The 13,163-nt window shown below is 37.1% G+C and overlaps 2 protein-coding genes across 2 annotated transcripts in view; both read left to right on the forward strand.

Moving 5' to 3' along the window:
* LOC140246225 (mitochondrial 10-formyltetrahydrofolate dehydrogenase-like) overlaps positions 1 to 13,163 on the forward strand; it is a 647,794-nt gene that overhangs the window by 178,934 nt on the left and 455,697 nt on the right. The window lies entirely within an intron of this gene.
* The window catches only part of LOC140240658 (major facilitator superfamily domain-containing protein 4A-like), a 103,323-nt gene that overhangs the window by 75,304 nt on the left and 14,856 nt on the right, over positions 1 to 13,163 (forward strand). The window contains exon 6 of the mRNA XM_072320415.1: positions 391 to 567. Coding sequence (XP_072176516.1) covers positions 391 to 567 — 177 coding nt within the window. The remainder of the gene's footprint in view (positions 1 to 390; positions 568 to 13,163) is intronic.

Genomic DNA, 13,163 nt, shown 5'->3' on the forward strand with positions numbered 1-13,163 from the left:
GATCAACAAACCTCAGTCAGCTAGAGTACTTTGGGATGAACTAATCAAGGGTCTGATATTTTCAGTTTTCTTTGTAAGTGATGATCAGTAAAAAGATTTCATCACATTTTTTTCCAAAAAGCTTTCACAGAAGTAATTTTTTCATATCTAAGGCTGATACTATCACATGTGAACAGTCCTAGCCATGCATGCTCTTCTACTCTACCATGTAACATTGATGTCCCATAGAATAGAGTAACAGTGATAATTATGCAGAACCTGATATCATAATCCTCTTTGATCAAGTCCAGTATCATTTCCAAAGCCAACCATTCATTGCTTTGTAATGAATATAAAAGATCACATACAGTCCAGTGTTTGATAGCATATTTATCATTTTTCTCCTACCAGGCGGCCTATGGAGGCTACATCTTTGAATATGCTGTGAAAAATGCAGCCATCCAACTGTCTGCAACTGATGGAGCATACTTGACTTCAGTCTTCTGGGGGAGCTTTGCCTTGGGCCGCCTTGTATCCATTCCCATTTCAACCGTCTGCTCCCTTTCTATTATGCTGTTTGTTAATCTGGTAAGTTAGGGGGAAAAAAACCCAATAAGACCAAAGAATTGGATGATGCAACTTATTTCTATCACTGTTTATGATATCTGAAATACACACATTGATGCAATCTATAGCTACATGAAGACACTTGCATTCTCTTATTTGCACAGCGAAGTTAAAATGTTGAATTTCTGCTTTGTCTTAACTTCCATATTCTTTTCAACTTTTTGAATTTATTTCCAACAGTAGACAAAACAGGTGCCAGAAATGTGATATTTTGCTTGCCTGGCAATATTCCATCTTTGTATGAGCAGTTTTGTGTTTATGTGATGTAACTTTATATGCTCAACAAAATCAAACCCAACTTAATGAAAATGTTATCCATAGCAGAGAAGTTTAATAATTTGGATATGTATTCTTGGGGATCATGAACAAAGTTTTGGCAGATATCAGGCCCGGTGATACAGTGCAATTAACTCCGCGATAAGAGGCAAAAGCTTTTGAATTCATAACAGTCATTGAAGCACTGTGCGAATTGAAGAACAAAAAATCTAGAAAGTTCACCTCCTCCTATCTCCCTTATTTTACCACCAGATTTTACCACCCTTGAAACTTTACATATATATCTAATATGGATATGTCATCCTTCATATGAATTTGGGTCGAAAATGCTGATGTATCTTTTGAGATATTTGTATTTGTCTGTTTGAGTCAATTGTGGTAAAGGGTTACGAATATCATTTCATGTCACACGTCTGCTACAGCATGAATATGCATGTGATTAATATATTGCTAGTCTGTATACTCCAGACTCATTTTCTGCAAAGTTTCGTGTTGTGCAGTTACTGTATACGCTATAATTTTCGCGTACATAAATTTTCGCGAATTGCCGCCGTCACACATTTTCGCGAGTGGTTAAATTCGCGATTGGGGGACCAGAGAAAATATGAAGTGGCAAAGAAAGTGTGAATTTTCAACTTACTAGCAAATAAGAATGATACTAGTTATACACTGCATGAAAAAAACTTACCAAACTCTGCGAACTAGTAAGTTAGAGTTCAACATTTTTGAAGTGGTTAAGTCCATCGCGCTAGATTTCTGACGAGTGGTACGAGGGGTTGCGATAATGGATTGGCTCTACAGTATTCGTAAGTAGACGTGGACTAGCCCAACCACCCCCAGACGCTGTTAATACGCTGTGCTGTGCGAATGCTACTTACAGCGACTGGGCTGTGTATACTAGTAGTTAGACGTGGACGTGCTACGTAAACAAGCTTAGCCAGTATGGTCTGTTCGGTAAGCCATGACATGGTATACTAGTACGGAAATGTTCGTATCATCAAGGCAAGGGATTCATTTTGGAAGGTAATATTTTTGCGTGTTGTTAATTTCGCGAATAGCTCCCGACTCGCGAAATTCGCGAAAATAAAACCCACGCGAAATATATAGCGTATACAGTAGTAGTTAGGTTAAAGACAGAGCGAATAGACAACCAAATTTAACAGAAAATACTGGACATGCACAAATAGATCATCCTTCCTGCGGATGCGTTCTCTACTGGTCTGTGCATGCTTAGCCAATCAGTATTGTCAAGTTCGGCACACCACGACAAGGTTCAGTTTCGGTCCACAGGGTGGTGAATGGGTGAGAGACGAACCCTGCAATGTGCTTCAACTGTTTCATGCAGCATGAAAACTGATACATCGGACTGCATTAACACTTACGCTATGGTATGTGGGTCACAAATGACAGTGATCTCAATATTTTCCTGACATAACCGTGCGACAGATATTACAGAAAAGATATTTGGAACATAGTATGGACATTCTACCACAAGTCATATACCGAAGTTCCATTTTTGGGCAATAAAGAAAAATGTGAGAAAATGACACTTTTTTAGAGTCCAAATTTTCTTTTTGATTGCTAAAGTTTCGACGTTATTTCACAGGTTTATCCTCAATAAAACCCAAAATAACCAACATTGCGAGTGAGAGAATAGTTTTTCCTTCAATTTGCTGTATACATAGATTGTATCATTTGATTGATTTTGAGGCGAGATATTGCTATTGTCCTGCAACACTTCCCCAGCGGTTTTGAGTATACATGTTGTTTACTTTATGCAAATAGACAGCAAGGTCAAAAGCTTCTCTAAGCAATCCTGCAAGAGGTAATCACACATAGGTTAACAGCTATCATTGTAGAGATACAGATCATTTAACACCATAAAAACCTGAAGCATTATTACAAGACACCATCGGATTACATAATGTATATGAGGTTCCTATAGATTTCAGTAGTGGATGTCTTTTTGCATTGAAATAGTCACATTTTTTCTCTTTTTTTTTGGGGGGGGGGGGAGGGGTTTCATATGAATTACAAAAAAAAAAATTCTACTGATTTGTTCCAAAATCAATTCAGTCAGTTTTGAAGTACTCTTTGAAGTAAAATCCCTTCAAGGTAATAGGAGTGTGAAAACAGAAGGGAGGAGAAACACTTAATCCACTACTTTAGATATGCATCGTAGCAGGAAAACATTTCACATTGAAAATTCTGACAAAATATTCACATGGTGCAAGTTGTTTAAGAATACACAACCTCTGGTCAAAGTACTAGTAACAGGAAGCTTCTATGACCAGGAACATTGTTGCAGACATCATGTACTGCATGCTTTGCAAAAGACTGTAAGCCTACTTGGCTACTGGTTTGCCAGGAAGTCTTTGTCACGACACCATCATTATCACACCACTGGCTTGTCTAATTCTTGTAGCAGTAATAGAAAATGTCCTTTAAGTAGTGACCATGGGAAAAATAATATATTACATTTTCTACACTTTCTTTTCTTTAAACTGCATAAAGCATGTATAAAATGGAATTCATGTTATCTCAGTGACAGCAAATTTCAAGGTTATATTCATCTTCCTCCTGCAGACATAAACACGCATATTGTGTTAGTGCAATAAAGCAATATTTTCCAAATTCTAAATGCCTCCAGCTGCTAGTGCCGATCAAAACACAAGGACAAAGTACTGATTGAACTCACACTTTGCTGCAGTATAAGACCCACAACAGTGTAAGCCAAGCAATTTTCACTATCACATATAACTGTAAAAACTAAAAAGATGGTGGTGCTATTCAATTTTCGTAACAATGAGTCAACAATTCAGGTATGCTGGTGATCCTACACGAAAAGTATGGAGCACTACAGTGTATCTCTATCTCAAAATTACAATAGTTTTATAAGTTTCTCAACAACTGTAACATGTTGGAAAAAAAATTATCAACTGTAAGCACTGAGAATGCATTTTTATTGTGAAGTGAGAATTTTTTAGGCATGTTAGAAAGGGAAATATTAGATGTGACTGCCACCATATTTATGCTCTGCTTGTGCCTGCTGCACAGCATTTTCGCATAACCAGAAGTGCACAAGTGAACCAAAAAAAAAAAAAAAAAAAAAAGGGAGCCCGCTTGACCTCCGCATGTTGTGCACAGGTGGGTTAAGATCACCTCATTCATATGCATGTAGTGCACAGCAGCTTTTGGACCCGACCACGAGTGACCAAATGTTTACATTTATATGTGATCCATCAAATTGCATGATATATTTGTGTGTGTGTGTGTGTGTGTGTGTTCAGCATAGTTTGGCTATGCAAAGTTGGGGGGGGGGGGGACTGGAAAGTGGCCAGTAGTCAGGGTCCATAACACTTTTTTAAGCCTCTATATTCATCCTTCTCTTTACAGTGGCTGCCAAAATATGTTTTTCCTTCCTGTTTGTGTGGGTGTTTTGTTTGCTGTATAGTATTTTCTTAAACAAAATTTTCACAAAAAGTTATATTCATGCTACTTCTGCAGACTAAGAATTGAAATGAAAGGTGTTTATGTCTATGCATTCATTATTGCTGGTGCTGAAGTCCTTGGGATGGAAGTGTCCACAGTCTGATGGTTTTCTTACATTATGATTATCTGTATAGTTTTTTCCTTGGTATAGGGGTACCATGTAATGCAGTATCATACATATACATTGGGCAGGGAGAGGTGTACTTAGAAGATTGAAGTTGATAATACTTGACCTGAGAAGTATCAGATGAAAGTCAACCTTAGACAACATGTAATAGGACCTTCTTTGTCAAACAGATAAAACATATAGAAAAAGGATGACCAAGTTTATTTGTGATTCATGTTGAGGGATTGTATCAATAATATATCAAGCTGAATATTTGGGGAAGCTTAATTTGCATGCACTTATAATTTTGTCATGAATAGAATACTACAATGATACAACAGAATATATGGTTTGTTTTCATATTTATTATCCAGAACTAAGCTGCATCTTGGACAGCAAGCATGTTTTGGTCCTGTTTTATGATTACCATCTATATTATTACACAATGACAGTGCCACTCTAGCACTGTCAGTTTGCAATGATTTTGAAAATCATGCTCATATGTATTTGTAATGGTTTTGTAAGAATTTGACCTCCTTTATGCTTGTACACATGTACATTTGCCTTAGCATATCTCAGAAGGTTAGTGGTACATGTACCGTACTTTTTACAACAAATGAAGATTATGTAAAAGTACTTCTATATTCCCATGATAAAATTGAGCATATTTTATATTCCACAGATGTAGCCGTCATGTCTATGTTTCCAAGACACAATCATTAAATTTGGAATACCATGTTAACATAGTATGGAAATAGGTGAAAGGAAGAATAAAGAGAGCTCCAGAATATTAAACAAGCAGACCTAACTACTCAATCAGAACTGTATAGCAAAACAATAAAATAATACTACAGCTACATAGAGAAAAGGGAAACATAACAGATGGCAAATAGAAAAGTAAACCTGAAATATTAGTCTAGTGAGGAATGGATGAAATACACAAAAATATATATTTGAGATGAGGGTAAGACCAAAAAAAAAAATGCAAATAACCCGTGATGGATGGAGGAGAAGAAGTAAAGCTGAAATCACCTGAGGCAGAGAAGACAAGAACACAATTAGAATTGATGATGAGAAGTCGGCAAGCAAACAGCGTGGGAGGTGGATGTACAATTTGTGTGTGACATATCCTACATCATCCCATTGCCTGGACAGGAAGGTGCTCTAAGTGACCTGTGTTTGTGGATGTCTGTATCATGTGAGAGCATGAACAGTGATGCTTGTGGGTAAAAATGAATGATGGATACTTGTCCAACTGTAGGCAACAAGTGTATTTGTGCTTGGATTGCAAAACATAAAGTTGGTTTTGTCAAACGAGAGCACTTCTGACATCAAATTGTGAGAAGAGCATAAAGAGTTAAACACACTTTTTTTCCCTCAATCATTGACTTGGGCTTGCAGTTAACTGTCTTCTGCAAATTATTTAACTAGAATTGTAAAGCTGTTCTATTAAAAAAATTTAATATTGATAGAGACACCATTCAACAGTTCCTTTCTGAGAAAATGTAGTTCTTCATATTTGGTCGCCCTGCATCACTATCACCATATAAACAAATGCTGCATACCATTGCTTACATTATTGCCTTATACCTTACACCATGCCTATTACACCTCCCTGATATATGGTAGCATTCATTGAACATGCTGAAAGTTGATATGTTAATGATTTGAGTGAGACTTTAAACTAGGGCTAATAATATGCATTTTAGATTATCTTGTATCAGATGTATATGCATGCATGCATGGTGTGTTTGTTGGGTTTAAACAACAAAACAACTGCATCGTACCGTAAGTCTCCAGAAAAAAAGAAATACACATCAGAAAGGTAACGATATAGAATAAATAATTTGAATTGACATCATACTGACATGTATGATTATACTGACTGTACTATTGCATAGCCTTATAATGATCAGTGAAGAGAGCATTTTACACAGTCAAGGTTGTTTTGTCAGCATTGTTTTTATTGGGAAAGTGATAAACAGAAGTATAATCAAGCATTAAGGCTGTATAGATGTGTATGATATTTCAATGAACTGTTGATTTCATAAGAATAGCTATAAATCAGTTTTACAATTTTTTCCTCTGTGATTGTTTTTGCTTTCACTTAGGCCCTTCATTTTGTCATGAATTGTGTATGCTTGCACTAAGCCACTCACTGTACATACTATAATCTCCTGAAATGGCCAACATAATGGATGTTTGTATAATATATTAACTTAAGAGATCAGTATCCAATTACTAGTAGTACAAAGGAAAATCAGGGTCGGCACAAGGGGGCTGCTCAGCCCCCCCCCCCTTTTTTTTTGCATAACACATAGAGTCTAATCACTTTGAGCCTCTACATTTTTATCTCGGAAGCGGCACCAGAAAAAAGAAAATGTGGTTTTCTTGTTAGTCGATGTCGATTGGAAGCCGATTGCAAGTTGTGCGAGAGGGCTTTTCTCTCTCTTTTTTTTTCTTTTGCTTGTCAACTGAAGAAACCTGAAGTGGCAGCAGAAATATAAACTGCCCCACCCCACTTTTAAAAACGTGATGTCGGCCATGCAGCTTTGCTACATACTGCAACCACAAGCAGTAATTCGTGAAGGGTGAATTAGACATGACGCCATGCGTTTTCTCTCCTATGGACGACTGCAGAGATTTTGTCAAAGTCCACTCACATTAGCATTTTTACAAGACTTCTACTTTTTACAAGATGTCTCTCCTCTTTTGAAATCTTAAATTTTGTAGCTTTCGTAGTGAAGTATCACTTTCAATGTGACTTAGTGACTTGTAAGAGCACTTGCCACATTTGCCTGAGTTACATGTGTTTGTCTTAAGATAGAGCATTCTTGATTTATGCTAGGTTGTGTGATGAGTACTACAGATAAGATAATGCATCTTAAAGAAATATCTGTCACATATGTGACCCGCTACAACAAAATGATCCTAAAGTCGGGTGAGGTCGATTATTTGAAAATTGCATGACACAATTCCCTAATCTTTCTGCTTTAAATTGATATATAACACGTCTTATAAAAATAATTGGCTGCGGAGATATCGATGTTTAAAAGAGAGCATGTCAAGACGTCTGGGAAATCACTATTTCGAGAAAAGCTCCCTAAAAGTTCTCCTTGCGACGCAATCACAATCAAGAGACATGTAAGTCAGTATTCACCTCCGGACAATAGAAGTTAAGCCCTAGCAACCCCCGAAATGCTCATTCAAACACAGCGTCGGCGGTCTCCTCACCGACCAATCAGATGTCAGGAGAAGCGGCTAGGCATAGCGCAACCCGCCCGCACGCACCAGTCGACTGGGCAGTGTGCGAGCTTCACGCTTCAGTTAGCGGCAAGCAGCGAACTGACCAATGAGATCACTCTGGTCGTTGTTAGGGGCGGTGCCTTTGTGTGGCGCTCAATCCAAATGTTCGAACCAGTTTCTGCTTCGTTGAAACGCCGAAAAAAACATGGCCCAGAAAAACGCTATTTTTTGGTCTTTCCTTTCATCATTTTGCTTCAAAATTTCGACAGATGATAGAAGACATGTCAGACTCTAATAATATGTCAAATTCAGAAAATCGTAAGTTTTGACCAATTTTGATGCTCTAACTTCAAACTCGATTTTCACGGCTTCGACCGTGCGCGACTTTAGGACCATTTTGTTGTAGCGGGTCACATATGTAGCCTACCCTACACAAATATTAGATGTATTTTTATTAATTTCATTTAATTTATTTAAATTTCCTACAAAAATGCAGTAACAGTAACATATTTACAACACATATACTTTTCCAAAACAGTACAACATTGCGAGTAAGGAATGTGAGCTTTGTCTTAACAAAGTTGTTGGAAATGGAGGGGGCTGCTGAAAAGCATGGCTTGTAATTGCAGTCTCCTCATGAACAATTAGTTTTAACTAATAACTGAGTGAACAAAACTATATTATAGGGCAGACTGTTTTCCTAGACATTTAGAAGATGATTACAAGAATATGACAAGGGTATGTAACCCAAAGCATTTACAGGTAGAGTTGAATCACTGAAACACACACACACACACACACACACACACACACACACACACACACACACACACACACAAACACACACATGCACGCACATGCACTCTTAATGATCTATTGGACATTTTTGTTTAGAATATTTTTCATTTTCCACAATTGTTCAGGGCTGTTTAATAAAGACATATTTGTGTCTAATGTAAACAATTCTAAACAGTTCAGACAGTCTTGGAAAAAAACAAAAACTCAAAGTTGCTGAAATATTTTGTCTTTATCTAGTTCACATGAGTGGGTTTAAATGAAGCGCACACCAGCACATTCATACTCTCAGCCATGTATGATGTTTACGTACTGCAGTGAAGACACTGTATCACCTCTGCTTTTACATTGAGGTAAAATAATAGCTTGATTGATCAGATTTAAGTAACACTTGGAACCTGATTGGTTTCCCCTCTCTGCACCTTCCAAAGTGATCACAAACTGGAATACATCAGCTCCTGGCATTGGGGCTGGTGGCTATAAACCAACACTGTAAGATCAATCAATTCAGCATTCTTCTCTTGCCCTACCCCATACCAACCACTCTTTCCCTCATCAATGGAATAGTGTTGCAGCTGCAGTAAACCCTTTGATTGTTTAATTGATCAGCTTTTAATTACACTAGAATTCCTAAGCATGTAAGCCTGATGTTGGTTACACTTAACAGATTCATCAAGACCTGAGCAGGTATTTGTTTAATTCCTCCTAGCATCTTCCAGGCTGATGTGGTTTTCCTAGATTGGATGAATTGGATGAACTGATGAAAACATGTTTTGAAAATTGGTGAATTTTAAATTTTTCCAACCCTGTTTGAAGAGAACATGTTTAGATTAGATTTTCAGAAATGAAGATGTAATAAATTTTGTAAGCATTAATCAGGGTCTACTGTATTTCTGCATATGTAGCAATGCCGTCTTGAGTGGTTGGCACATCACCTTTTTACAACAACTCTCATAACAAACTGATTTACTTACAAAATCTGATCATGTTCATATTCATGTTGATTAAGAGAGTAATATTAAAAAAAAAAGAAATTGGGAGAAGTATCAATTAAGTCAGACATAGAATAAGGAAGTTACAGAATTTCAGAATACTGTAAAACATGACATATTCGCGGCATGAATTTTTCGTCAATTGGAAGCGAAGGCCTTTTTTGCGGCATGAAATTTTCGCAAACTGCCACTGGCATTCAATGCATATAGTGTAGACAAGAACTTTTGTGTGCATTTTAATTTTGCGAATCTCGGCACTCGCGAAATTCACGAAACTACAATGCATGCAAACATTCTTTGTTTTACAGTATTACATGATGTTCTGATATGGTAATGTCACAAACATTCACATCGTTCAACTCGTGACATTTTCTTACAACATTCTTATGAGCCAAATGTGTTCCAGTAGAAATAATAAGCATATTCATAGGATTAATGCTGAACAAATTTACATTCAAAAGAATGAAAGTCAATGCCAGAAGCCTTTGCATGACTATCATGTATTGACTATTTATATGCAAGCAGACTTTGCCATAAAGCAGTGAAGCAGGATCTTGTTTTCCACTGACTTATCACTTCTCCTCTGGTGTACATTTAGATCGATAGTGGTGGAGAGTCGTATTTCTAATCATTTAAAAAAACTTTTTTACAGGAGAAAAAGGAGAATTCATCTTTTTAGAGTAGAATGAGCCTTTGCCATTTGTAAGCTGATATTTGAGGTTCCAAGATGTCCAGAGAGTGGTGATACTTGAGATGTTAGGAGATGCAATGTCTCATAGTGATGTGAGAAGATGCAATGTCTCACAGTGCTTCCCAAATTGTCTCTTCTCTCAGGAGTATTGCCTAAGAAAGGCAGGATATATAAAATGAGGGAGGGAAGAGAGAGAGAGAGAGAGATGGGGATAGGGGAGGGTGCTGCAGGGCCAAGAGATTGGAAATGATAATTTTGCTATGTGTGCCCCACTTCACTCTCATGAAGTTGTAACCCAATTTATTTCTCCTCATCAGAGACTTGCAGTCAAGTAGATCCACAAATCAGACACTTTCTACATCAAATTTCCTTTTTTATGTCTCATTCTTATTCAGTTTCTCTATCATGTCATTAATGAATGGTCTTCTTATCTCTCTTTCCCTCTCTTTTTCACTTGCCACTCTCATTCCTTTCCCCTTTCCAGATATCTGTCAGTATTGTTGCTGTAACCTACCTCATTTTTTTTTTCAGTTTCTCTCTATGTCTTATTGCAGCTTCTCTTTTCTATCTTCATGGTGTTTCTGCATGCATCTTGTCCTGCTATGTTTTTTTTTTCCTCTTGTAGGTCACCCGAAGCTCTTCATTTGTACACTATTTCTCAGACACTACACAGTTATATACTACCATCTTGTTCTTTTCCCTTTCACTTTTTTGTTTGTTTGTTATTACCTCTCTCAGTTCCCTCTTCTTCCTCCCTGCTTTATTAAGGTATGTTTGTAACTCCCGGTGGGCCTTATTGAATTTATCTTCATTGCTTTGCAGTGATGAATGCATGGTCAGGTCCCTCATCATTTATCACACATCTTGGCACACACGAGTAGAGCAATTCTTTTCCCCTCCACCTCTCTTGCTCTACAAGACCCTAAGTGGCAAAGAGTGCACAAATTCATCCATCTTTGAAGAGTGTAGGTCACACATATGAATGGTCCTTGGAAAATCACAAAGTAGATTTACCCTCATGGATTTTGTGTGCATGGACCACAATTGAATGTGAGCTATTTTTTCTTTTGACATTTAAGAAATTCAAGATTAATCAACAAATGTCCATTTGAAAAGCTTTGATTAGGAAGTATTCTCATTACAATGAATGTGTACAAACTTGACTGGCAGTCGCATCCTGTAGTAAAACCTGCATATCATATTATATAAGATGCAATACATCAAACTGAAATAAGCAGTCGTTGGCCACAGATTTTCTCTTGATGCACATGTTTGCTATATTGAAAAATCTCATTTTTTGCTGTCTGGGACATGTTTTCTGACTCTATTACTGGTGAAGTGCTTAAGACACATGTAGGGTCATTTTATATGGTGAACAGATAGATGCCATATTGTCCATGTTGTACCTGAAGACACATGTAGGAAATTGCTATGTGATTGAGACCTGAGTTATTATTGTTTTCTAAAAGTAGCTGTCACTTGCCATCAACAACAAAATGTCCACTAAAAACTCCCCATTGCACAATTTGGTATGAGCAGATAACACTGCCTAGCACATTTTTCCTCATCAAAAGGAAGAAAATATGCTTGTGAATAAAAAATATATTTTCTCTGAAATGTGAGCTAGCTCACTTAGTATGAGCAATTTTCCCATTTTTAAAACCAAATATGATTTTTTTTTTCCACACAATTCACAACTTCGAGATTCTCACCTTCACATTATATATGCTCTAACTTACCATTATTAGGAGTCAGGATAGCCCTCTACTGAAAAAAAAAAGGTAATTAAAAAAATCAATCATTTGTGATATTTTGAGGGAAAAAATAAGCATGAATAGAAATCAGGGTCTAATTAAGTGCAGAGTCACTCTTTTATTTTGCACAGGGCAAAGGAGCAGGAACTTAAAACACCCTAGAAAATGCTATATGAAGGGGTTATTGAATTGGATGGAATTAGGGATATTGATGAGGCCAAATTCTATACGTGGATATTTCAAAGGACAGTTCTCAACAGATAATTGGAAACTGGTGAATAGGTGTAAGAAGGATAACTAATGTGCGTCCTTGCCATATTTTTTTTTAAACCTATCACACATAGATTTTGCTGATTGCACTGTCTGAACAATACCTGCTGGTGAGCAGTAGGACGATGCACTGGTAGTCATATTGAGTGCCGTCAGGCTGTATAATCATGCATGAATTTACCACTACTTCAGTACAAGTATGGAGAGTCACTACAATTTCCCCATGTGCAAGCCCTCACTATCCTTCTGTGTGTACTATTACTTGCTGGGTAGTACCAACACTTTAAAACTAGTGGAAACTTGTGCTTCAAAAGTCAGCAAGTTTCCTTCTGGCCATATTGGACTAGTAGATGAAAGAAAGAAACAAGAGAACTGTTGTTATCATTGTTGAACTAGGGTGATCCAGCAAAATAGAGACTTACAAATGTTGTTTTTAAATGAAGGCGGCATGGCTGATGCCTTTCACTGTAATTATATGGTAGAGCAAAATTGACCTGCATTATTATCTTTTGTATCAATTAACTCCAGGGTATCAAAAAAAAAAAAAAACATGTGGAAGAGTAGTTTGTATACACTGTCCTGTGTGGAAGAAAATCAACTTGTCTGGAATTAAAGACAGCCTGATCGAACAAAGTCCAAACTATATACATGCCTGAAGCAGTCAATGAAATTATCATCACGTTTATCAATGATATGTATGATAAGGTTACAGCATAGATTACAGTCTAAAAGAAAACAAATGACATTCTAAACTGATGGAGAAGACAGCCTCTGCTCTGTCTCATATTTCACACCCATTGCTCTCACCTAGTTGAGTAATTGTTCTCTGCATTGCTCGATGCGTCCACGAGTGAGATATCAGTTACACCTTGTGCTTTGTACACAGCTTTGCCATGATCAAATTGATGCGTGGGTGTAGGAAGGAAAAGAAAAAT

Source organism: Diadema setosum, chromosome 2, assembly GCF_964275005.1.
Source record: "Diadema setosum chromosome 2, eeDiaSeto1, whole genome shotgun sequence".
NCBI lineage: Eukaryota > Metazoa > Echinodermata > Echinoidea > Diadematoida > Diadematidae > Diadema > Diadema setosum.